This window comes from Salarias fasciatus, chromosome 2, assembly GCF_902148845.1.
Source record: "Salarias fasciatus chromosome 2, fSalaFa1.1, whole genome shotgun sequence".
Taxonomy (NCBI): domain Eukaryota; kingdom Metazoa; phylum Chordata; class Actinopteri; order Blenniiformes; family Blenniidae; genus Salarias; species Salarias fasciatus.
In genome coordinates, this window is record NC_043746.1 from 20,525,028 (window position 1) to 20,548,474 (window position 23,447).

The 23,447-nt window shown below is 40.6% G+C and overlaps 1 protein-coding gene across 1 annotated transcript; it reads right to left on the reverse strand.

Moving 5' to 3' along the window:
• Positions 1 to 722: 722 nt before the first annotated feature.
• Positions 723 to 23,097, reverse strand: LOC115399182 (sodium bicarbonate transporter-like protein 11). Its single transcript, XM_030106437.1, has 20 exons — positions 22,986 to 23,097; positions 17,074 to 17,124; positions 16,201 to 16,284; positions 15,951 to 15,994; positions 15,383 to 15,602; positions 15,209 to 15,290; positions 14,809 to 14,932; positions 13,746 to 13,955; positions 12,646 to 12,730; positions 12,428 to 12,553; positions 12,098 to 12,211; positions 6,481 to 6,613; positions 6,153 to 6,226; positions 5,583 to 5,862; positions 3,871 to 3,977; positions 3,416 to 3,581; positions 2,949 to 3,122; positions 2,079 to 2,274; positions 1,548 to 1,717; positions 723 to 1,123 (listed from the first exon to the last, which is right to left on the reverse strand). The coding sequence occupies exons 1-20, from the start codon at positions 23,020 to 23,022 to the stop codon at positions 1,057 to 1,059; spliced, it is 2,544 nt and encodes an 847-aa protein (XP_029962297.1). The 5' UTR covers positions 23,023 to 23,097; the 3' UTR covers positions 723 to 1,056.
• Positions 23,098 to 23,447: the final 350 nt, after the last annotated feature.

Sequence of the window (23,447 nt, forward strand, 5' to 3'; positions counted from 1 at the left end):
GAGTATATTTATACAGTGCTGGAATCCCACACCTGTGTTTTTGCTACATTTATATTTTCATCCCCTTACCCAAAGATAATAATCTTGCTTATTGATTTAATGTGGTACAATTCTTCCGTTTTTGTCCCTTTGTTTACTCGGGCCGCCAGTTGAAACGTCTCCAGCAAACCAGGCAAGAGGAAGTAGTTGATTCATCGATGGAAGAACAACCATTTCAAAAAGAGCAAAGACAGCAGGCTGCATCTAATATTAGTCAAGTGTTTTTTTGTTGGCTGATAAAAGTGGCGTTTGCAGGAAACAAATAAAACAAAATTACTTGACAAAACACCTTAAGGGGATGACTTTTGGGGAAACTGTTCATGAGTCATATCTGTTCAATCTCAACTTTATTATCCAAGTTTCTTTTACAGGCTGATAAGAATCTGACTCTTTTTTTTCCTGTGATAAACTGTTTGGGATACATTTTTTTTCACAGGCAAGCCTGACCTGGAACCATCCTCACATATACCTCTACTGCCATCTATTGGAGGGATTTAATATTCAGAGCTTCACAGCCACCTGCTCCCACAAGCTTTGCTTTGGGAGCTGATATCAGTGCAGTGTCACTCAAATAATGAAAAAAGCTCATTCGTTTCCTCTAAAGGACTTTATTTTATTCACTTTTTGATTTCAATCTAACACCAAACACCAGGCACCAAACACCAAACACTAAAAAGGCACCATACACGTTGTGTTTCTCCTCGAGATGACGCTTAAACTCAATAGAAATTTAAATATTACTCTGTATCTGCTTTAAATTATACACGTGTGAATGTGAAAACCTTCATTGAAAAGTTGTTATATACAACGATATTGCAGGAATGTTACACATAATGGACAGCAACATTTATAATAAATTTTCAAAAAGAAGTGAGAAGGTAGACGGAAACTCTAAATGGTCATCCGGTCTGCAGCAAGAGGTTACATGGATATTTAAGTTCACAAGCATTTGATTCATTCATTGTGTTCCCTTCCAACCAGTGAAAACGGATCCTTTCTTCGTCAAACGCAGGAGTTTTACATGTGCTGTGCGTCCATGGTGTCCAGGTATTTGGCTTCGATCAGTCTCGGGAGCAGGTTGATTCTGGAATAAAACACATAATGCTCATGTTTATTTCAGGAAACAAGCCAACCGTGTATTTAAAGTAAGTTTTGAGCAACTCCAGCAAAGTTTAGCAATTACACAGCCAGTTAAAAAGTTCAGACTCCAAACTCGAGTAAAAAAAAAAAAAAAAAGTTTCATTAAAAAGGAACCAAAGCAATTTAGTTTTTCTGTTTGTTTCTTCCAGTTGTTCGAATTACAGGATGTTGCTTTTTGTTGTTGTTGTTGTTGTTGTTGTTGTTGTTGTTTTGCAGCTGTTATTGTTTAATTTAATGCACGGTAATAGCATTTTTGTCTTTGGGGCAGTGGTGGCCTTGAGGTTGGAGAAGCAGATTTGGGATAAGAAGTTTGCAGGTTCAGGTATCAATCCCCCGGCTGAAGCCCCGGGTGGACTGGCTGATCTCACCTGACAGGGACCAGCAGGATCATCAGCAGGGGGAAGACCATTTTCATGTAGGGCAGCGGATACATGCCGATCGCACACAGGATGATCAGCTGGATCATCTGCAGGGCCGTGAAGTAGTGGATCTTCCTCTGAGGCACACGGCGGATGTAATGGGTGGGAGGATACGACGTCTGAAAGGAGAAGAGGGAGCGTAGCATTGTCAGACAACTGCTTTTATGATCATGTAAAGAAATATTAAGGCCTTTGCTGAAGGTCTGTTAAGCTGGAACTAAATCTAGATGTAACTTGTCTTTGAACAGAAAAGAAAGAAACATTATTCAAGCATTTAATTGTTCAAATAAGACAGTATTTCAGTTTTAACAAGAAACACGGCAGATTTATTTTTCATGATTGAGAAAAATTAGCTCTGTGATACATTGTAAACATTAAAGGCTACCAGCTGTTAAAGCTAGTCAATAAACGGGAATGAAACGGGCAATTAGCAAACAATCCAGCCAGTCAAAGGAGTGTATTTATGTCCTTCCTGCTCACCTGTTCCTTCAGCAGCAGGGCCATGCGGTCCACCATCTGGTTCCCGTCCAGCGACGTGGCAGCGATGTAGAGGAAGAGGCCGTAGAGGACGGGCTTGGGGATCCACTGCAGCGGGATGGGCAGCATGAAGACGGACAGGCCGATCAGGATGTAGGCAGCCAGGGACGTCAGACGCGTTTCCCTCACGCTGACGATTCTGTCTCATCAGGCAGGACAGACGAAAAGACAAACCATCAGTTTGACTCTGCTCAGGCTCACTGACAGTGAACGATAGTTCAATTCTTGCTTTTCAAAGAAATACTACAGAAGCATTAAATTCAACTATTGTCTTTACATTGCTTTACATTACTGTTCAGTCTTGTCACTGATGCCAGACCTTTGGGTCAAAACCAGCCGACCAGAGGCAGCAATCTGGCCCAAAAACTCACTCAGCAAATTGTAAAAATATTGTAAAAATTACAAAGAAAGCATTAAATTCAAAACTTTTTTTTGTGATAGTGGGTGTGGGTCATGCTGCCATGAAAGCTTTTAGACATTTGACTGTATTTTGCACCAGAACGTATCATTAAAATAGCATTACTTTCATATTGTAGTTATTTTCCATTGTAGTTGTTTGGTTCTGTGCATTTTTAGACATTTTCATCATGTGTTTCATCTGCACCCCGACAAAGAAAACCTTCAGTCTGTAAATTTAAAGATGATTATGTCAGAATCTGTTTCTGTATGTGACCCCTGAATTAAAATGCGTTTGACACCCCTGTACTACACTGCACACGGACACATGTCAGGGGTTTTTCAATCATATGTCTCTCAGACCGCTGCCTGCTTTTTTTGCCCTCCTCCATTTTCATTCTTTGACACTTTGCTCACGTCGTGTAGAGGTGTCCGTTCTCTACGTGCTGCTCCACTGTGGCGAGTTGACGGGCGTGCAGAGAGGAATGTGGGAAGGCGGCGTGCATCCATGGCAACCCCAGGCAGGACATGAGGATGTTGATGAAGCCAGTCAGCATTAAGTCCCAGTGGAACGCAGTGCCTTTTAGCAACCTGGTACAGACATTCACACGCACCAGCTTCAAGTGGTTTGTCAGTCAAGGAGCAGCGGTAGCTCTGTTCCTTTTCTTGACCTCCTGCTGAAACTGCTCGCCATAAAAATGAACACGAACATGGAATACAACTTGTACACCGGATGAAAAGCTATTATTAATAATCGCTGGTGATTTAAGAATCAGTCGGTTATGTTCAGTTTAAAGAAAGTAGGAACTAGTCATTCAGAGTATTATTGTAGCGTTGCTAAAACACATGAACTCCTCGTCAGTGTGAAGTTTAATGGGTCTTACTTGTGCTCAGGAACATGAGTGAGCGAGATCACGATGTTCTGGTCGATGAAGATGAGCAGCGCAAGGAGGAAACCCAGCCCGACCGCGGCCAACGTGGTCAAACCTGAGAGCTTTTCGAATGAAGGATACTTGAAGACAGGACCGTCGTGGACGCTGAACACAGGAACTGGATGCATAGAAAACATGTTATTCACAGTTAAAAAAAATAATACTAATCTTCTTGAATGAACATCAAAAATCTGGGGAAAAAACATGTTCTTTTTCTGCTTTTAGCTTTTGTTTTGCACGAAACATTTAAATTCCGGCTTTGTCACATCTCAAAATCCAGCCTGGTTTAAAGGTTCACTGCCAGAAAATACATTTTTTTATTCAACCGGAGGATTTATGAGCAGTGAAAGGTGCTCTGTGCCAAGGCTGTGACTCCAGGTCTCAAGGGTTCTTTCATCTGTACTCACGCTTTATGTCAAGGAAAAGGTAGGAGCCAATGAAGGAGAATATCAACACGGAGATCGGCAAAGCGCAGTCAGACACCACCTCTCTGATTTTGCTGTTCAGATAAGGGCTGCGGAGAGAGAACGCAACACATATTTCAACCTCTCGCAACTCTCCTGGAAACATTTCCACTTGTACCTCTACAGTGATATTTACTGTAGTTTCTGTTTTACTTGGTGGAATCATTCATGTCAGGACCTGAGAGGCCGCCGCTGGAGGGATGGAGCGGTGACATGCCAGCGTCCCACGACTCCGCCGAGGAAATACATGACAGCAAAGTCACATTCAACCACCTCTGTGTGTATTAAATCAACTGAAGGGTGAAATTTATTGAATTTGATTCTTTCTTTTTTTTTTCAACCTTCTGTTTTACTCCTGGGAAGTCCTTCTTTTATTCCCACCCACACAACTTCTGTACAATTTTATGCAGCTTCTACCAGTTGAGGTATTTCTTCTCAAATCTGTTAGAAATAGTGAAATGTACTCGTATACACGGTATTGCTCTGCCATCAAAGCAACAGAGTTAAGAGGAAAACCCAAAAGTTGCAGGTATAAATGTCATTTCAGAGTGGTCTCTTATCAAATATCTATAATTTAACAGTGCTAATACAGCAAAACAAGTTTAAACTATTTTGATATTCATTTTCACTACATTACAGTAATTCTTCTACTCTACTGTACAGATATTAAAACTAAGTCTGGGAAAAGAAAGAAAAGCCTCACATCTTTTGTTCAAACATAATGATAATCCTGAACTCACACAAAGCGACGCCACCATTTAATGTTCCGCTGGGTTCTTTAAATCACAGAATAATAAAGCTACTCTACTTTATAAAATCATAAAGGTTTATAAAATGAGAAATTCTGAAATGCAAAGCTGCCAGATTAATGTTGTGGAATCAAATTTTCCTTTGTAGTGTCAGTATAATTATCTCCAAACTCAATCCTTTGGGGATTATGTGTCAGTAAGGTATTGAAGTTAATTTACCTTTCACCAGCGCTTATGATAATTTTTCCAGGAAAATCTTTTTTTTTTTTTTTTTCACTTCCCTCAATTCACCTGACAGTAATAATTACAGTTTTGCATATTTCCTAAAGTGATTAGTCCAAAATTGCTCTCACTTGGCAGTTTTTATCCACAAAACACAGGATGGGGAAGTGTTTTTTTCTGGGGGGTTTTTTTTCCACCTTTCATGGATTCCTCCTCTGGCAGTTTTCATAAATATTTTGTCTTTGCATGCCCACATCTTCATCGAAGCACTGCGATGTTTACACTGGATAAAATATTCTTTTTTTTTTTATTGCTGCACCGCTGTGTACGATCACAGCTATTCGGTTTGCTTAATGTGAATTTTCACACAGATTTCCCCTGATGTGTTTGTTTTGTTTGGACTCTTTGGGCTATCTTGTTTTTAACGATGTTTGACTGCTCAGCATTAGTTTCTAATGACTGACCCCACCGACAGACAACAATAGAGTTTGCGAACAATATCTTATATTTTTCATGGAGTATTTATATTTCTTTTCTCTTGTCCAAGCGGGAACAAAGCTTTAATTCTGTTGATGGGGTTTTGCAAACGTGAAGCAATCGGTGAGCATATATATATATATATATATATATATATATATATATATATATATATATATGTGTGTGTGTGTATATGTATGTATATACCTCCTCTTGATGAGATAGAGGGTGTAGCCCAGCCACAGAGTCCCCAGCATGAGCAGCAGACACAGGATGGGCATTTCCCTGGAGCATAAAACCAGAGTCTCCGGCAGGATGATGGACCCGTGCCCTTCGGGATGCTGTGAGAGCGACGCGGTCTCATTGTAATGCTCCAGCTTGCTCCCAGTCAGGTTGTTCTCCCTCTCCAGGATCTCATTAATCTGCTGAAGCACCACCGTGCTGTTTGTGGTGGCCAGGATGGGGCCGTGGTAGTATTTCTCAAAAACTGGAAAAGGAGAGAAGAGTGAGGTCTAAATAGCATGTTTTAAGGAGTTTGGCAGTTGGAAACTCAAGCAGCATATCAGGAGTTCACAACTTAGTTGGAAAGCGCGGAAGGGTGCGAGTGGGAAAGCTGGAACGAACAGATCATGGAGCAAAACGCAGAGATAGGAAAAAGCAAAGAGAATACGCTCATCAAAAGCTTGCTTTTCCCCCTGAAATGCTCCATTAGGCATTTCCCGGGCTCCTCTCCCTTTACCTGCATGTTTAATGCGGCCTGACCTCGGCTTTACTCACTTTTGACGATGCTTTTCATAGCGTCCACCACAAACGCTATGGAGATGAACAATGCAATGACTTCCTCTGTTGAACTGGGGGATAAGGGAATGAAGAGAAGCACCATGTGGTCATTTGTGATTTCAGAGACAAAACAGCGGCTCAGATCGCGGGAGTGTACATTAAACACCATGAATTATTGAGGCTGGAAAGAGGAAGTCGTGACAGATGTGGCTTCTCTTATCAGTGGGTTCGCTCTCGATGCGCCGCCATACGGTGAGGGTTTAGCCACATATATTACTAGTAGGGGTTTGGTCGTAAATGCTTATGAGTCGCTTTGTGTACTCACCGCTTGAAGAGTTTCATCAGCAGGCTGACGTTGAATAAGCCTCCCAGGATGAGGAAAAGACTGTTCCACAAACCGATGCAGGCGTAAAATGCGTCGAAGTCAAGGTCGTAGTCGTCACAGATACCTCTGATAACTGCGGATTATACACACAAATCCGCTGTCATACATCAGACCTGCTGCTGTCTGCTTTTAAAACACAGAACATATTTTTCCTCACTGCCTTTGAACCTAGAATGATTTTGTTTAGGTTAGGTTTCTTGTTTTGGGTTTCAATTTTATTACTGTTTTAGTTGTATTTTATAGTCTCAGCTCCTATTTTTTTTAATGTCTTGTCTTTTAAATCACACTCTTCATGTAAAACACTTTGTTTTCAACCATGGTTGTGTGAAAGGACTTGCTAAATCAATAAGGTATTGCATTGTAAGGTATGTCAAATAATCTCAACCATCCACACTGACCTGCCCATCTCACCTCACATCAAGTGAATAATTCAAAAGAGTCATTTGTCAAGTCAATTTTAATTTAGACTTTTACTTCCTGTGATCTTCACTGCTTGTGCGTTGACTCATTACCATGAAATCACAGCAGTAGCTGTGAGAGGAAGATGGATTTTATCCCACCTTCCATAAACTTTCGCCCAATCCCACCCAGCCAATCACACCCCGGCTCTCATTAATATTTCCTGTCTGAATCAAGTAGCAATCTGTGGCATAAAGCAACATTTATCTTTGCTGTTAACAACTTCTAATGTTGATGATGAGCGAGCGCGATGGAGAGCAGTGAAAGTGAACCACACAGCTGGGGAGGCTGTGTTTGTGTACTCAGACGGGTGGCCACTCTGGATGAGGACATATATTTTCAAAATTGAATAAGATATTAAGTTCCGATGAAATGAAAATGAAAATATCACAGAAAGACAATATAACTCAAAGGGTTTCTGTGAGTCAGTTCTTGGCAGCTACAGGTTTTTTATATTCAAAGCTGGGTCTCTTCATTTGATGCTGCGGTAACGCTTCCTTTTACAGTACGGTAATTACCATGTATTAACGTGGTAATTGCAGGGTAAGTACCATGTAATAAGGAGAAGTTATTGTAAAATTACCATGTAATTACAGGGTAACTATGTTTCTAATTACCTAGTACTTTTAGAGTAATTACCAAGCCAATTCTAGGCAAATACCAAGTAACTACCTGGTCGTAAGTATTAATTACTGGGTAATTATAATGTATATAGCAACTATGTCGGTAATTGCCAAGTACTTACTAAGTAATTGCTAAGTAATTACCATGTAATCATTGGGAAATGTAGACTTTTTACTAGGTATTACTAGGTACTGCTAGGTGTGTACGCTATGTATTTCCCTATTAGTTAAGTGTTTTTTACTACTTACCTGGTAACTTCTTAGTATTTCTCAGTAACTACAACATTTACCTGGTAATTACGGTTGAACTGTAGACTACTGCAAAAGGAAGTGAGGCCTGTTTCCACACTATTACCTGGTAACTACTTATTCGTTACCCAGGAACTGCAAAAATACCTACCTGGAAATTACATAGTTATTAAAGTGGATTTGTACTGTAAAAGGAAGTGAGGTCTGTTTCCATGTTATTACATGGTAATTGCTTATTTGTTACCTAGTAAATAGAAAAATATCTACCTGGAAATTACATAGTTATTAAAGTGGATTTGGACTGTAAAAGGAAGTGAGGTCCGTTTCCATGTTATTACATGGTAATTACTCATTTGTTACCCAGTAAATAGAAAAATATTTACCTGGAAATTACATAGTTATTAAAGTGGATTTGTACTGTAAAAGGAAGTGAGGTCTGTTTCCATGTTATTACCTGGTAATTACTCATTTATTACCCAGTAAATAGAAAAAAATTTACCTGGAAATTACATAGTTATTAAAGTGGATTTGTACTGTAAAAGGAAGTGAGGTCTGTTTCCATGTTATTACCTGGTAATTACTCAGTATTTAGCCTGTTACTCGGAAACTTTCACATACCCCACACACTTGCACCAAAAATGCAGCAAACCCCATCAGTGTCTGTGATACAGTCTCTGAACAGCTCACTGTATCTGTCAGATCAGAGTTTCCATCAAAACCACCATCACCAGCCGTCAGATTACAGGAAGATGAACGCATTATTATTACACTTCCTCACTCCAAACACCTCACTGTGACAGACATGCAAAACAAGAGAGCTGCCAAAGATAAACATTTTAATCAAATGGAGTTCAACTTCTTATAAAACAATTTACAAAACAGTGCACATTTTTAGCAGTCAGGCACCTTTTTTTTTTAAGAAACAGAACAGATTTCTTTTGCAAAAAACAAAATACAAATAACAGTGATAAACAATCACTATAAATCAACATTAATAAGTACACTGCTCCAGTCTTGTGAATTCACATCATGTGTTTTCTGCAGACCCGTCTGGTCTACAGGAACCCTTGATCTCCATCATCCCGAATACCCAGGACCGCCGTCGCCAGGTGTTGTCACGTTGTCCACGTCCAGACTTGTACCTCCCTCGGCGTGATGGAAACGAGGACAGCACAACTGTTCCTTTTTAATGCTCAGGGTTTATTCACTTTAACACCCAAACCCCAAACGTGAGAGCTGAAAACATACAAATATACATTTTAATAAACAGAAACTTACACAATAAACAAATATACACATTGCACAAAACACAAATATCTTTAAACCTTCAAATATGCACATGAAACCGACATTACAATCGAAATATCCACCCAAGCCTGAACCACAGCCACCCAGCACCAGCTGCAGAGCTCCACACTACCACCACGATAATGATCAATAAAACTCCAAGAAAAACGAAAATATACACACCTCGCTGGCTGCTTCACATTGTAAAGGAGGTAAGCCGTTTGTTTTTGCTCTTTTCACGGAGTTTTTTGTTCTTATTTTCTCTCTCCGCGTTTATCTGTGCACCACTTAATGTGGTCCTACCCGGAAATTTCCGCCGTAAACACGCTTTCTCTCATTAGAGTAGGAACCGAAATTTAATTAAATATAAATATCACCATATCACCAAGTGTCTGCAGACGTTCTGCCATAAATAAGCTTTCTCTCAGTCGAGGTAGAACCGAAATTTAATTAAATATAAATATCACCGAGTGGCGGAACTAACCCTCTGCAGACGTTCCGGGTAGGACCACATTAAGTGGTGCACACAAACGTGGAGAGAGGGAAAACGCTCCAAAAAGTATGTAAAAAGAACAAAAACAAACGGCTTACAATGTGAAGCAGCCAGTGAGGTGTGTATATTTCCGTGTTGCTTGGTGTTTTATTGATCATTATCGTGGTGGTAGTGTGGAGCTCTGCAGCTGGTGCTGGGTGGCTGTGGTTCAGGCTTGGGTGAATGTTTCGGTTGTAATGTTGGTTTCATGTGTATGTTTGAAGGTTTAAAGATATTTGTGTGTTATGCAATGTGTATATTTGTTTATTGTTCAAGTTTCTGTTTATTAATATGTATATTTGTATGTTTTCAGCTCTCACGTTTGGGGTTTGGGTGTTACAGTGAATAAACCCTGAACATTAAGAAGGAACAGTTGTGCTGTCTTCGTTTCCATCACGCTGAGGGAGGTACAAGTCTGGACGTGGATGACGTGACAACACCTGGCAACGGCGGTCCTGGGTATTCGGGATGATGGAGATCAAGGGTTCCTGTAGACGGGTCTGCAGAAAACACATGATGTGAATTCACAAGACTGGAGCAGTGTACTTATTAATGTTGATTTATAGTGATTGTTTATCACTGTTATTTGTATTTTGTTTTTTTGCAAAAGAAATCTGTTCTGTTTCTTAAAAAAAAAAAAGGTGCCTGACTGCTAAAAATGTGCACTGTTTTGTAAATTGTTTTATAATAAGTTGAACTCCATTTGATTAAAATGTTTATCTTTGGCAGCTCTCTTGTTTTTGCATGTCTGTCACAGTGAGGTGTTTGGAGTGAGGAAGTGTAATAATAATGCGTTCATCTTAATGTAATCTGACGGCTGGTGATGGTGGTTTTGATGGAAACTCTGATCTCCTGACAGATACAGTGAGCTGTTCAGAGACTGTATCACAGACACTGATGGGGTTTGCTGCATTTTTGGTGCAAGTGTGTGGGGTATGTGAAAGTTTCCGAGTAACAGGCTAAATACTGAGTGGAAACAGACCTCACTTCCTTTTACAGTACAAATCCACTTTAATAACTATGTAATTTCCAGGTAAATTTTTTTCTATTTACTGGGTAATAAATGAGTAATTACCAGGTAATAACATGGAAACAGACCTCACTTCCTTTTACAGTACAAATCCACTTTAATAACTATGTAATTTCCAGGTAAATTTTTTTCTATTTACTGGGTAATAAATGAGTAATTACCAGGTAATAACATGGAAACGGACCTCACTTCCTTTTACAGTACAAATCCACTTTAATAACTATGTAATTTCCAGGTAGATATTTTTCTATTTACTGGGTAATAAATGAGTAATTACCAGGTAATAACATGGAAACAGACCTCACTTCCTTTTACAGTACAAATCCACTTTAATAACTATGTAATTTCCAGGTAGGTATTTTTGCAGTTCCTGGGTAATGAATAAGTAGTTACCAGGTAATAGTGTGGAAACAGGCCTCACTTCCTTTTGCAGTAGTCTACAGTTCAACCGTAATTACCAGGTAAATGTTGTAGTTACTGGGAAATACTAAGAAGTTACCAGGTAAGTAGTAAAAAACACTTGACTTATAGGGAAATATATAGCGTACACACCTAGCAGTACCTAGTAATACTTAGTAAAAAGTCTACATTTCCCAATGATTACATGGTAATTACTTAGCAATTACTTAGTAAGTACTTGGCAATTACCGACATAGTTGCTATATACATTATAATTACCCAGTAATTAATACTTACGACCAGGTAGTTACTTGGTATTTGCCTAGAATTGGCTTGGTAATTACTCTAAAAGTACTAGGTAATTAGCAACATAGTTACCCTGTAATTACATGGTAATTTTACAATAACTTCTCCTTATTACATGGTACTTACCCTGCAATTACCATTTTAATACATGGTAATTACCGTACTGTAAAAGGAAGCGTTACCGATGCTGCCTAAAAATCAGCATCAGATTTAATTAGACTGCATGAAATAGCTGGTTATTAAAAGTAATGGATACTCAGTGTAACCTATTTTCATTACCAACACTAGAATAACAAAGGATGATAACCAAAATGCACAGTAGTGCACTGCTCTATTGTAAATGATAGTTTATTCAGTCACCAGGAAGACACTGCTACCTGAACCACTGATTTCGATCTTATGGGATCCATTCTGTCTCCTCTAGGCCTAAAGACCCGATTACAGTTAATAATTGCAATAAGTTGAAATTTTTATACAATTTTTTTTTTTTTTTTAATCCAATAAAGGAGTAATCCTGCAGAAACTCACAGTAAATCAGACGAAGCATCTACGGTACTTCTAATAACATAAGTGAAGATCGCAGCAAAAATAATCATGTTGCAGTATGACCACGAATAAAAGTTAGAGGTAGAGGTTTGAATAACTGTCTAAACACCAGGACCTGATGCATACCGCTAATGAAGAGCGCCAGAGGCGCAGTGGTCAGAGGAATGACCAGCGGTGACCCTGCAAACAAAGCATAGATCACGCCTCCGATGCTCTGACCAACGATGGTTTTCTGGACGTCTGTGAAACAAATCAACACAGAAATAAAACAGGGGGAGTGAAGAAAAGGTGTAAGACACACGTCTGCATCTCAAATACTAATTTCAATTATATAGCCTCCTGCAGTGCGCAAATGTTTATTTAAAACCTATATTTATGACTTTGACATAACTCAATTATACCTAAAAGAAATAAAATAAGTATCATTGGCCTGGATCAAAACAATAAAGTCCATACCTATTTCTCCTCTTGTGCTTTCATCATTCAGGGAGCCAAAGGCGATCGCCGGCAAGAGAATGGCAATGTAGAGAAAAATTGCAGTGGTGGTGTACTTCAGCAGACAGCGGTCCTTCCCCGTTATACCTTGATGGATTATTCAAAGGCTCATTAAAGATATAAACAGCTCTAATAGCGACACTTCCACCAAGGAGACATTTACAAGGTGTTGTTTGTACCGTCAGTGAAGTCTGAAGGGTAAAGAGGCAGTCGGCGGCGAAGGTCATTATAAACACCTTTACCCACTTTGAAGAAATCACTCCACTGTGAAGAACAAGGCAGACAGAGAGTCAGGAATGAGGAGGCGCCGGGTAATGTGAAGGACTCATTTCTACAGTCTGACGCTGTGAAACTTCTGTTATGATCACTTGAAAAACTTTTCTCTGCACTCTGAAAATGTGATAAAGATGCCGAGGAACGTCGGCCATGAGTGCGAAGGACGAGGCGATCACAGAGGAACAGCGGGGTGTTTATCCTCGGGCTACGACTGAGCTTGAAGCCCAACAGATCAAATATCAGCTTTGTTCTAACCACACAACAATTATTCTGGGTGTCAGTGCGGGCCTGGACATGTGCAGCTGCTTTCAAATATCACCAAATATATCAAGCTGTCAATGTTCCTTTAATCTTTTAATCATTTGTTTTTGATCCCTACAAGTCTGTGATTGTGAAATACATAAAAAGGTTCATCAAACATGCACGTAATAAATGCTGTTATGCACAAAGCATCAGGTGTAGTGACTACAACTCGCTGTGGAGTTAAATCTTTTTATGACCTGTGCACATGCATGCTCTCTGCCTCGGCTGAATTCAGGTGTTCCCTCTCCTAACAAACAATTCCTCTTAATTTCACAAGTGGACATAATGAAGTGGTTTATCATCGCATGGAGCCGGCGAGCGCTCTGCTGCCAGCTCCATGCGAGACTTGGCAGCCGGTTCCAGCCTGCTGCCCAGCTGCCTCTCGTTCCTCGGGCCCTGCTAATATAGTGTGGAAACAGACGCTCTCATAATTCGGCTAAACTACTTTACTTTACTGCCCCGTGTCGTTATTTGCTTGGACCTGGTGGTGAAACATAAGGGTGGTCTCCACATCTGGAGAAACCACTCGACAGGGAACGTAAATGTTGTTTTTACACGTGTGAATGCTGTGTCTGGCGAATTTATGTTGCTTTTCTAGGTTGCCACTTGTCGAGTCTGTTATTCACATGGTCATTCTAAATTTCAATAATCTGCGCTCGATCCGGCTCAGAACCAACACGTCGCTCGATCTCTTTCACACCTTGGGCGGTTTGCCTTTACGCGGGTCTGAATCTTCCTCCTCTTCCTCCACTGTCTTCTCGCCGGCCGCTGAGAGATGTTGTCGCTGCTGGATCAGCTCCTGGATGAACTCCTCCTGGGTCTTCGTCTCCAGGAGCTTCTGTCTGAAGGAGATGTCGGAGAAGATCGTAGCAAATGTTCTTCCCACTTCGATGGCCGTCTTGGTGCTTTTCTGCAAAAAAAACATAATGAGAAAGTGAAAGAAAGTCATAAAAGAGGTTCAACATTACACTCAGTGACGGGCGTCAAACAGTAAAACCACATATGAGATCCCTCAGTTTATAAAATATTCAACCTATTCAGTCTGAGAATTCATAAGACGTTTCTTTTAAGCTTAAATTACAAAACTGAACACTTTCTATAATGGGCCGTTTTCAGAGTTGCTGCAATAGAAAATTCAGAAAACTAGCTTCTAAAAATGAAGCTCCATCCTCCTTCTTCCTGTGCCGCTTTCATCCAAGTTTGATTTGTTGGAGCCGATCCCATCTGACAATGGGTCAACTATGGACACACACTGATATTCACACCCATGGGTAAATTACAGTCGACAGTAATCTCAAAAGCGTGAGGAAAGAAACCTGCTCAGGGAGAATATGCAAACTGAAAAGCCCCCAAGTCCAGACACGATGCCGAGCGCTAAGCCAGAGCCAGGTGTGGAAAATTAATGTCTGCTCCAGCTTTAGGGGACTTAAATTATTCATCCAAAAGGGGAACATTTAGCTTCCAGAGCAACATTGAAAGTGTGTGTGGACTCATTCAAATTAAACTGTCACACATGTAGGTTGATTTATATCACTGACATCTTACAGATTCTTCATTATGTCGCTTATGTAACTAGTTACATTCACACAGAGAGATAGAGAGCAGGCAGCAGATGAACAGGTTTGAATCCCACAGCTTTACAGAGAATTAGTTAATTAGGCTTTCTAAAACGATAACCAGTCCTCAGATGTGCCGTTCATTTCAGACATCAGACATGAGGATGTGGTACATTTTACAGTGACGAGCATTAAATGTGCTCGTACCGTCCTGGGCGGAGCGAGGATGAGGATGACGTAGCGAGCCTCGCAGCAGTTGACCCCCCAGTTCTGAGGCCTCTCCAGACGGGCGATGCAAACGTGGCGTCTCTGCAGGGTCCTCACGCTGGTGCTGAATTAATAAAAGAGAATTCTTATTCTGAGTCAGCGGCGTATGAAAGATTGATGGCGGACCGCTCCGTATTGGCAGCTGTAAATTGGAGTCTGGTGTTCAAAGCACAAAATTAGTTTTTTCAGCGGAAATATTTTGACGCGTTTCCCTTATTGTGCTCAAAAATGAAATGGAGAGGCGTTTGAAGGAGGTTTCCACAGTTTAGTTAGTCAGACGGAGATATAATTTGGAAACCAAAAAGAGTCCAAAGAGTTTGACTGATGAAGACAAACTCACAGGATGCAAAGCCAGGACTGCTGGTAGTGAATGCCAGTGGAAGAAGCCGTCACTCCCTGAATGGTTTCTGACAGAAGATGAACTGGAAAACGGAGAAGAGACGAGAAAAACAAAAAAAACGCTCCATCAAGCCGTATGCTAGCAGTGTTTTGTACTTCTCGAGGAGTCGCTCACCATCGGTGTCTTTCCCTTGTGTGTCTGTGAACAGTGAGTTCATGACCTCGTCCACGTCGCAGCTCCCGTGGCCGTCCTCCGCCATCCTAGCCAGCATCCGCCTCAGAACCTCATCCAGAGTGGCGGCTCTCTCGTCCAGCAGGATGCTGGCCTGGGCCAGGAAGCCGTCCACGTCTCTGTGAGCGCGCACCTCCTCCTGGAAGTTCATGGGCTTCACATACTGGGGAGCGCAGAAGCAAAGAAAAGTTGAGGAACTGACTTGGTGCAAATCGGTAATATCTTAATGGTCCTGTCTTTTTTTTTTTTGCTGAGTGTGCATCTCATAGCAGCTAATAAATCCCTTTGCTACAATTCTTCCCAGCTCCCTGCAAGCACAGTTGTCTTTGGGATTCAATAAATATGGTGATTTTAGTGTGAATCTGGAGCTGCAGTGAAGCTTTTAAACAGCACGCTTGGAGAACTAACGTGTGGCTCATATATTCAGAGGTAAAAATCTGAAAGGAGCTGTAAAATGCCGAGGCTTTGCAGCAATAATGACGATGCGCTAAAGAATAACAGTAAATCTTACTTTGCGTGTTGTGTTTAAAAGTCCAAATCCGGGTCCGTCAGGATCTGCAACACAGGAAACTTTAATTATACAACACTTCTAGCCTGTTTATGTCAAAAAACATTGCTAAAAGACAAACCAACAAGATTTTGATGTGAATTCTGCCGTATTTTTCAGATCTATAAAGCTGCTAGAATTCCTGCTGCTTGAAAAAAAACAAGAATGGCATTTATGAAGATACAGTGAACATTAATATTAAACACACACCTACCTGAAACACTGATCTGGAAATCGCTTTCGTAGATGTTTTCTTTGTCTGCAGCGGGCGAATCCTCCTGCTCCCCATCCTTCAGCTCTGAATAAAATAAATTGGCACAGTTGTTTTTTAAATCTAGTATTGTATGCTACATTCTAGATTTTTTTTGTGTCAGAATAAATTCAGTTTCCAATTGAGTGATAAACCAAGAGAGGTAATAATAAACTTCATTGTGGTTGCTTTATTATGATAAGTCACAATGAGATAAAACATTGATTCCCAGTCTCAAGGTTAAGATGCAGCCGAGGCCGCATTAGGCTCATCTCCGGTAAGGGACAATTTATTTTACCCTCCTACCACTCTGCCATCTGTTGACAAGCAGAGAGAGAGAGCGAGAGAGGGAGAGCTAATAAAAAATCCCCCTTAAACCAGACACGTAGCAATATAACAACAGCAGCCCCTCGTAAATTCCTTCATTGTATGGAAGATAAATATGGCTTCTCGATTGCGGGTTTTATGGAGGAAGAAAGAAACTGCCTCAGAATTAGATAATTAACCTTAACCCTTCATGTGCGAAGCTTTGAGCTATGATTATTCCCTCTACCCGTCATTGATTCAGAGATCATCTGCCTCATTATTTACCCATTAATTAACCTCTCAACACACAGCGAAGGGACAGGCTGTGCTCACCAGAATGTGAAATGGGTCATCAGTGAGCAGCCAGAGAGGCTGTGGCATTAGCATAAATAACTGATGCAACACACTTAGATGTGTATTATCTCCAGCATCCTGAAGGAAGAGAAGCCTGAATAATGTTTGGTATAATCGAGCACATCAAGTTCATGACAGAGCAGGATCTCAGCCGAGGAAAGACAATAACATACGCACCCATCTCTTGGAAAACATAGCCATTCTTGGACCTCCCAGCGGATGGAGCCTCTGTAGGAGTGGAAGAAGAAATACGGTGTTTACAAAAGTTTACAGTCAGCGTTAGGAACGTAGCTATCAATTCTAAAGACCTTCTTCATTGTTTTTGCTACAAAGACATCAACTGGCACTTGCATGAAGAGGCTTGTGCTCCCTTTTAACAGGGGAGCTGCAGCAAGTTATTGTTTTACACTGCTAATGGGAAGTTTTCACTCTGCATCCTTTTCCTGCTGCAGTGGGGATTCGAACATGGACACCCCACAGGGAGTACCTCACAAATATAACTTGACAAACGCAATTTACATTTTTTTCGGCACATAGAAACCTGGTAAAAATCTTAAGAAATCATGTTATCACAAAAGATAAAAGCAGAATCAAAATATCAACAGGACTCTTATTGTGATTTTATGTCTTTTTTTGGCTTCAGCTGCCTGAGAAAAATACCTCACTCCTGTTTATCAACCAAAAAAACAATTGTATTTTTAATCAGCAAATCTGACACCGATGCAATGAGTCAAAATCTTTAAATAACTTTAAGGTTTTGTTGGGAGTTGAGCAGCTGATCTGCAGTTTTAGCTTTTTGGTGAAAACAGCTTCCTGCTGTGGCTGCAAGCAACACTGATCATTCAATAATGAACCGCTGTGAATGATTTCATGATGTTGGGAATCGGAATGTCGATATCAAAATGCTAATTGTTATATCTTTGAGTTTGGTTCCTCTTCATTAAGTCGCTATCTGATGTGTTAAACTCCAACATGTATACATTTTGCAAGACAAATGTTTTTAACTTTTTAATACCACAATCTACACAATCCCAAATATCATTACTGAGATAAACTGTGCTTTGTCTGTCTGTCCAACACGTGGTGGTAAAACTCAACATGTTGAAACTGAACACCATGAGCACTGACAGGTCAGGCCTGTCAAGCACAACAGAAGCTCTCGGATCAGAAGCTACAAAAACAAGTCAGTGTGCAGCAGCAGATTGCTGAGCTGCAGGAAAATATCTATTTTTCAAGTTGTTCCGGCAGTGAGAAGTGGTGTGGAGAAAAACAGTAAGAATTTCATTTTAGGAGACACTTGATTGTAAGTTTTATGCATGATAACGTCAGGTGCATAACCCCCATCTGCTCATGCGAGGTGTGTGATTGGCAGCAGCTATAGGATGAACTCCTTACACTCAGCTCCTAATATATGCACGCCGCATTTGACTCATCTCTTCAGGGCAACATGACAATTGCAAGATGTTTTTTTTTTTTTTTTTTTCCTGCAAAGCAAAAGGTGCAAATGACTGTTTGGGCTTCAGAATTCAGTAACACGTTCAAACTAGAGTCAATGACAGAATAGTAAAATAAGCTCATGTGATGAATTTTTCATTGGAGCAATGCTCATTTACATGTTGCATTTGTGTAAAAAGATGATCTCTGAAACTCCGACTGCTGTACTTCTGTGTGCTCTGTTTACCTATGTATATATGCTGCTGATGATGATTAATAAAGGAATGTGAGTCGTGGAAATACTGAGGTGAATAACAAGAATGCCGTGTGGTTAGAAACTGAAAAGGTATCCTTTGCTCTCAGTTACAACAAAAATCATATGCCAGCTGTGCCTGATGTTTGCACAGGCGCTCACGTATCTGAGAGACACTGCCGCAGCTGTACAGACGAGCTTTTTGTTGCCCGAGGCAGAGTTTGGCTCCAGGGCCTCCGGAGCGAGGCCATATCTCAAAGCAGATTAGACGGAACATTCCCAGGCCTCCTCCTCTTCACAGACAACAGGGAGCCTCACGGTTCAGGCAGCGTATCAAAGCTAAGGTGTGACACACAACCCAGTCCTCCCGACTCCCAAAGATCAGCTTTACTATAAATATTAGAGGCGATTCTTACACTTCCAGCATTTAAAAGGACGTAAGAACGAGGTTTTCATTGAGGAGAAGATCACCTGGCCGCCATCTCTTCTCTCGAATCGGAGGAAACTCTTAACATCATACAGATGGCTCGTGCTTGTCGGTTTGCATACCGGCAGGCGGGCCGGCTTTACTCAGCTTACGGTGCAATCTGTTGGCATTTACAGCAGCAGGCGCGTAAATTAAGACTTGAGTTTTGTCACATGGGACGCAGCAGCCATGACATTGAAACCGCTTCTCAAAATAGTCTTGTTTTCTGACCCCGCCGAGTTCCAGCCCTGCTGTAAACCGTTCCCACAGCGCTCCGGTCGCCGCCGGGCCGTCGCTCCGATGCTGCCGTGAAGCTGACATTTTTCATCTTGTTAGTTAGATGCGTGAATTACTTTTACATTTTTGGCTGTGAAATGCAGTTCAGACATGCCTGCCATTTTCACGGCAGACACTGAATGTCAGACGACGTAAAGGGCGACAGCGTGAGTGCACTGAAACTGATGCACTAAATAATTCCATGCTTATAAATGGAAATTAATTAACAGTATGATATATGGTACATATAGTTTTTTTCCCCCAAACAAAAGTATGTTTTTGCACCAGTTTTCTTGGAGAGAGGCGAAGGATTTGATTTCAAAGCAGGGATGCAGTTAGTCAGTTAAGCTTAAGAAGATCAGCCCTTTCTAGTTGGAACCTGAAATATTAGTTAAACTAATTGGTATTTTGTTCATGTGCAGACTCTCAAACAGCAGTCAATCTCCCTGGTGCTGCACGAGACTGTAGCATGAAAACAGTGAGGCATCATACTGCCTGTTTTTTTTTGTTTTTTTTTTTGTTTTTTTTTATCTTTAATTAGGAAATAAAATAAAATATCATGTAGTCTAAATAAGGGAAAAATCCAAATAGCTGCACAATATGCTTAAATATTTCAATATTAACCTGTCAAATGACAGCCGCTGCATGCCAGCGGCGCTGTGGAGCCACACCGAGGCCAGCTGTGGTTTCATTTACCCAGAAACGCTGTGATCACACCGAGTCTGAAACAACAACTGATCCCATAGCAGGTCTGAGAGGATAACGCAGCAATCAGCACAATGAACTCACAGAGCTGCTTCCACTCGGCAGTGATGAAGGCCAAGCCTTCAGAAAGTCAGTATCTTAATGTAAGTTGCCAGTCAGGACTCAAATCATTGTGTTTCAGCAGTATTTAAAATCCAATATAGTTGTTGAAGACAGTGATTCAAGCATTTGAGGGAAAATGTTTAAACTCTTCTGAACTTTTCTGTTTTCTGAACTTCATCAGTTTTCAGACTTAAATTCTCAATTAAATTTAAAATGCGGGCATGGAGCACTAGAACTCCAATAGTATCTAATAAATGAATATGCTTCTTTGCATTACCCAACAGGTTTATGTACACATATTTTGGACACCACACAAAACCTTATAAGATAACCTAAAAGTTCAAATAATTTGGCCCAATTTTCTCCAGAATTTGAATGAAAAAAACAATATTGTCCACTACAGAAGCAGTGGATATTCATTTTTGATGAGGTTTCCAGGCGTTAAACACTAAACAAAAAGAATTTTATACAATAAAAAGTATAAAAATTGCATTTGCATTGCTTTACCTGTTTGCGTCTTCAGCATACTGATGATTATGAAGAAAATGTCAGAATTTATTGATTGATAATTACAACTTCACCTGCAGACAGAATATATTCAATAGACATGTTTTGCAGTCTGGGTAAAGCAGGACAGCCAAGCCACCCAGAGAGAAACACAAATTCACTCATTAGCTCTCACAGTCTTTAGTTTGAATTCTTGATTCCTTTCTGTATTTCAACCTGGCTGAATCCAAAGACAACAGACAGAATTTGTTGAGTTAGTTGGAAGATCTTTAAGCCTGACAGCCTGTAATCATCTCTAATCGTTCAACAATGACATTGTGTTTTACCATTTTTATTTGTTTTCATTGTATTCTGTGCTGCCAGTGTGATACACTGTGCTGACCTTGAGGGTGTTTGACCCCTGTTTAAATCCTGTTTGCGGCAGCAAGGCAGAAAGTTCTACAGGGCAAGTTCTGACAAGAAAACTGTGCTTTTTTCCCCCTGTATTTTATTCTGATAAGTTCCTTCTGTTTTTATCTTTTTTTTTTTTTTTGAGCAACATATTTATTGATGCCTTGATTTTAATATGAGGAAATGAGCATTTACCAATACTAGTGTGTTGAATTCTCACAATCTTGCACTGCCCATCAGCTCATTAACGCACCAGGAGGTTATTGCCTCTGATTTTACGTCTGTACTTAGTATCTATCCGGAGTTAAAACATGCAGACTCGTAACACCTGGCTTGTTTGACCATTTTCTTCCATCTTGCTATCTGCGAACGGATGAGGTCCTTGAAAAAAAGGAAACAGAGGAATTCTTGTTGAGTCTTTGGAAACAAGCACAAAGCTGCACCGAAGGTCAAGCAGAAGGAACATAGTGGCCATAAATTTAAGAGGTTATACAAGCCCTTGTCTTGTTTTTAAGTAACTTGCCCCTTTATTCTTTCTGCTGGCGTTAAATCAACTTATTTTAAGCTCAGTTTAACCACGATGGGCACTCACAGCTCAACCATAAACCGTGTGTACACTGTAGGCAACAATGTACACATTTATATGCTCCGTTATAAAGCAAATAACAGGAAGGAGGAAGCACAGCTCATTCCACTTCAACACCTCAAAGGCCGACGATAAGGGGAGCCCAGTGTTTGTTTATCCAGTACAGTGAATATGAGCGCCGGACCGACAGGACTCACAGACACACAGCTTTAACTCTGCTTGCCAAAGCATCCACCTGAAGACAAACCTCCCTCTCTCTCTCTCTCTCTCTCTCTCTCTCTCTCTCTCTCTCTCTCTCTCTCTCTCTCTCTCTCTCTCTCACACACACACACATCAAAGCTGAAGTGTCATCTGGCGATAATCTTCAGAAAAGCCTCCAACTGAAATTTCTTCATAACTGCTGTGGTGAATCAGGAAAAAAAAAAGTTACAAAAACTGAGGAAGAATTGAGTATCTAACCTAAAGTGATTGATTAATTACCAGAAATTATCATCAACTTTCACTTCAGAATACCGTCATAAGAGTAGGAAAGCCTTTCAGTTAGCAGGATTAAGACATTCAGCATTTTTCTGCTGGATAATCTTCTTATTCACTGACCTGGGAAAAACTTGAGCGGGACTTTTTAACCAGTTAACTGCACCGAACAGAAGCAACTCATCTCAGTCTGGACGACAACAGCTGATCATTCTCAGCATGGCTGACTTTGATTTAAAATCTAAAAGTTCTAAATCAGCTGCAATCATTTGAATAAAAATGTTAAGAAAAGCATTAAATCCTCAAAATAACAAGCGCATACATCATTTTGGAAAACTGTACAAATATATGTAAAAATATTCTAATATAAAATGGGAATATTCACGATTTGATAAAGTTAAAATATGTTTTTCTTCATTCTGTGCACGTGGCATTAAAAAGGAGAATTCTCACAAACATGCTTTTTAAAAAGGCACTCGACTTTCCTAATCTGTTCAACTAAAGAAAAGAAAACTTAACATTTGTGCTGCAAGTGGGTTAAAAAGAAGGCGCTTTTCAGTAGATGTGTTATTAAGCTGAAGTTTACCAGCGCTTGCCTCATTGTAAATATTGACCCATATGCTCTGCTTTGGTCTCCATCGCTCGCATGGCAATGAAAGCATCCCTCTCATGTTCTGTGGCCTCAGAGTCAAAAACACTCTTTATCTCTGAAAATGATCAAATGCTGCGAGCAAAAGCAGCTGCGCACACAAACAAGCGGGGGGAGATGCACACGCACACACACACACACACACACACACACGCTGTAAAGACTGTACCTCCACGTGTTTGACACAGTTGGCTCAGGTTGCACCACGAGAGACCTTCTCACCCCGCGCCACCCCTGTAAAACTTACCAGATGGCACAAAATGGAGGACCTTTTTGGCTTCCATGCTTTCCAGGTTTTTTCTAGGCGGGACGCGTTCCTGAGATCAACCCATCATCATCATGTTCGACCCCGCTATCCCGCACTGAGTAAAGGTCTCTCCACAACCAGCTTCACACAAAGTCACACTGAGGTAAAATCACCTCCTCCAAAGCACATGGGCTCGAAGGAGGAAGAGGGAGGGCAGGAAGAGAGGGCGAGAGGGGCAATTGTTTCTGCTGGGTCCTTGTGCCTATATGAACTGAAACATACAGCGAGTCAATGGACCTTAAATACAGTGTGAACGTAAAGACAAGTTCTTTGTTCTTGACTCTTGTGATTTTATCTTATTCAGTCACAAATCTGAACGCCAACGTACAAAAACTGACAAAAACAATAACTCCACAGTGACTTTTCACTACAATCTTCCATACAAACGCACATTATTATGTG

Bases quoted from the DNA above. Each gene is read 5' to 3' on its own strand.
- LOC115399182 (XM_030106437.1), bottom strand. From the start codon at position 23,022: ATGGAAGCCAAAAAGGTCCTCCATTTTGTGCCATCTG. The intron at 6,614-12,097 runs GTATGCATCAGG...TATAATCCGCAG, and splicing joins TCTGGCGCTCTTCATTAGCG to TTATCAGAGGTATCTGTGAC. The intron at 6,227-6,480 runs GTGAGTACACAA...CTTATCCCCCAG, and splicing joins CTGATGAAACTCTTCAAGCG to TTCAACAGAGGAAGTCATTG.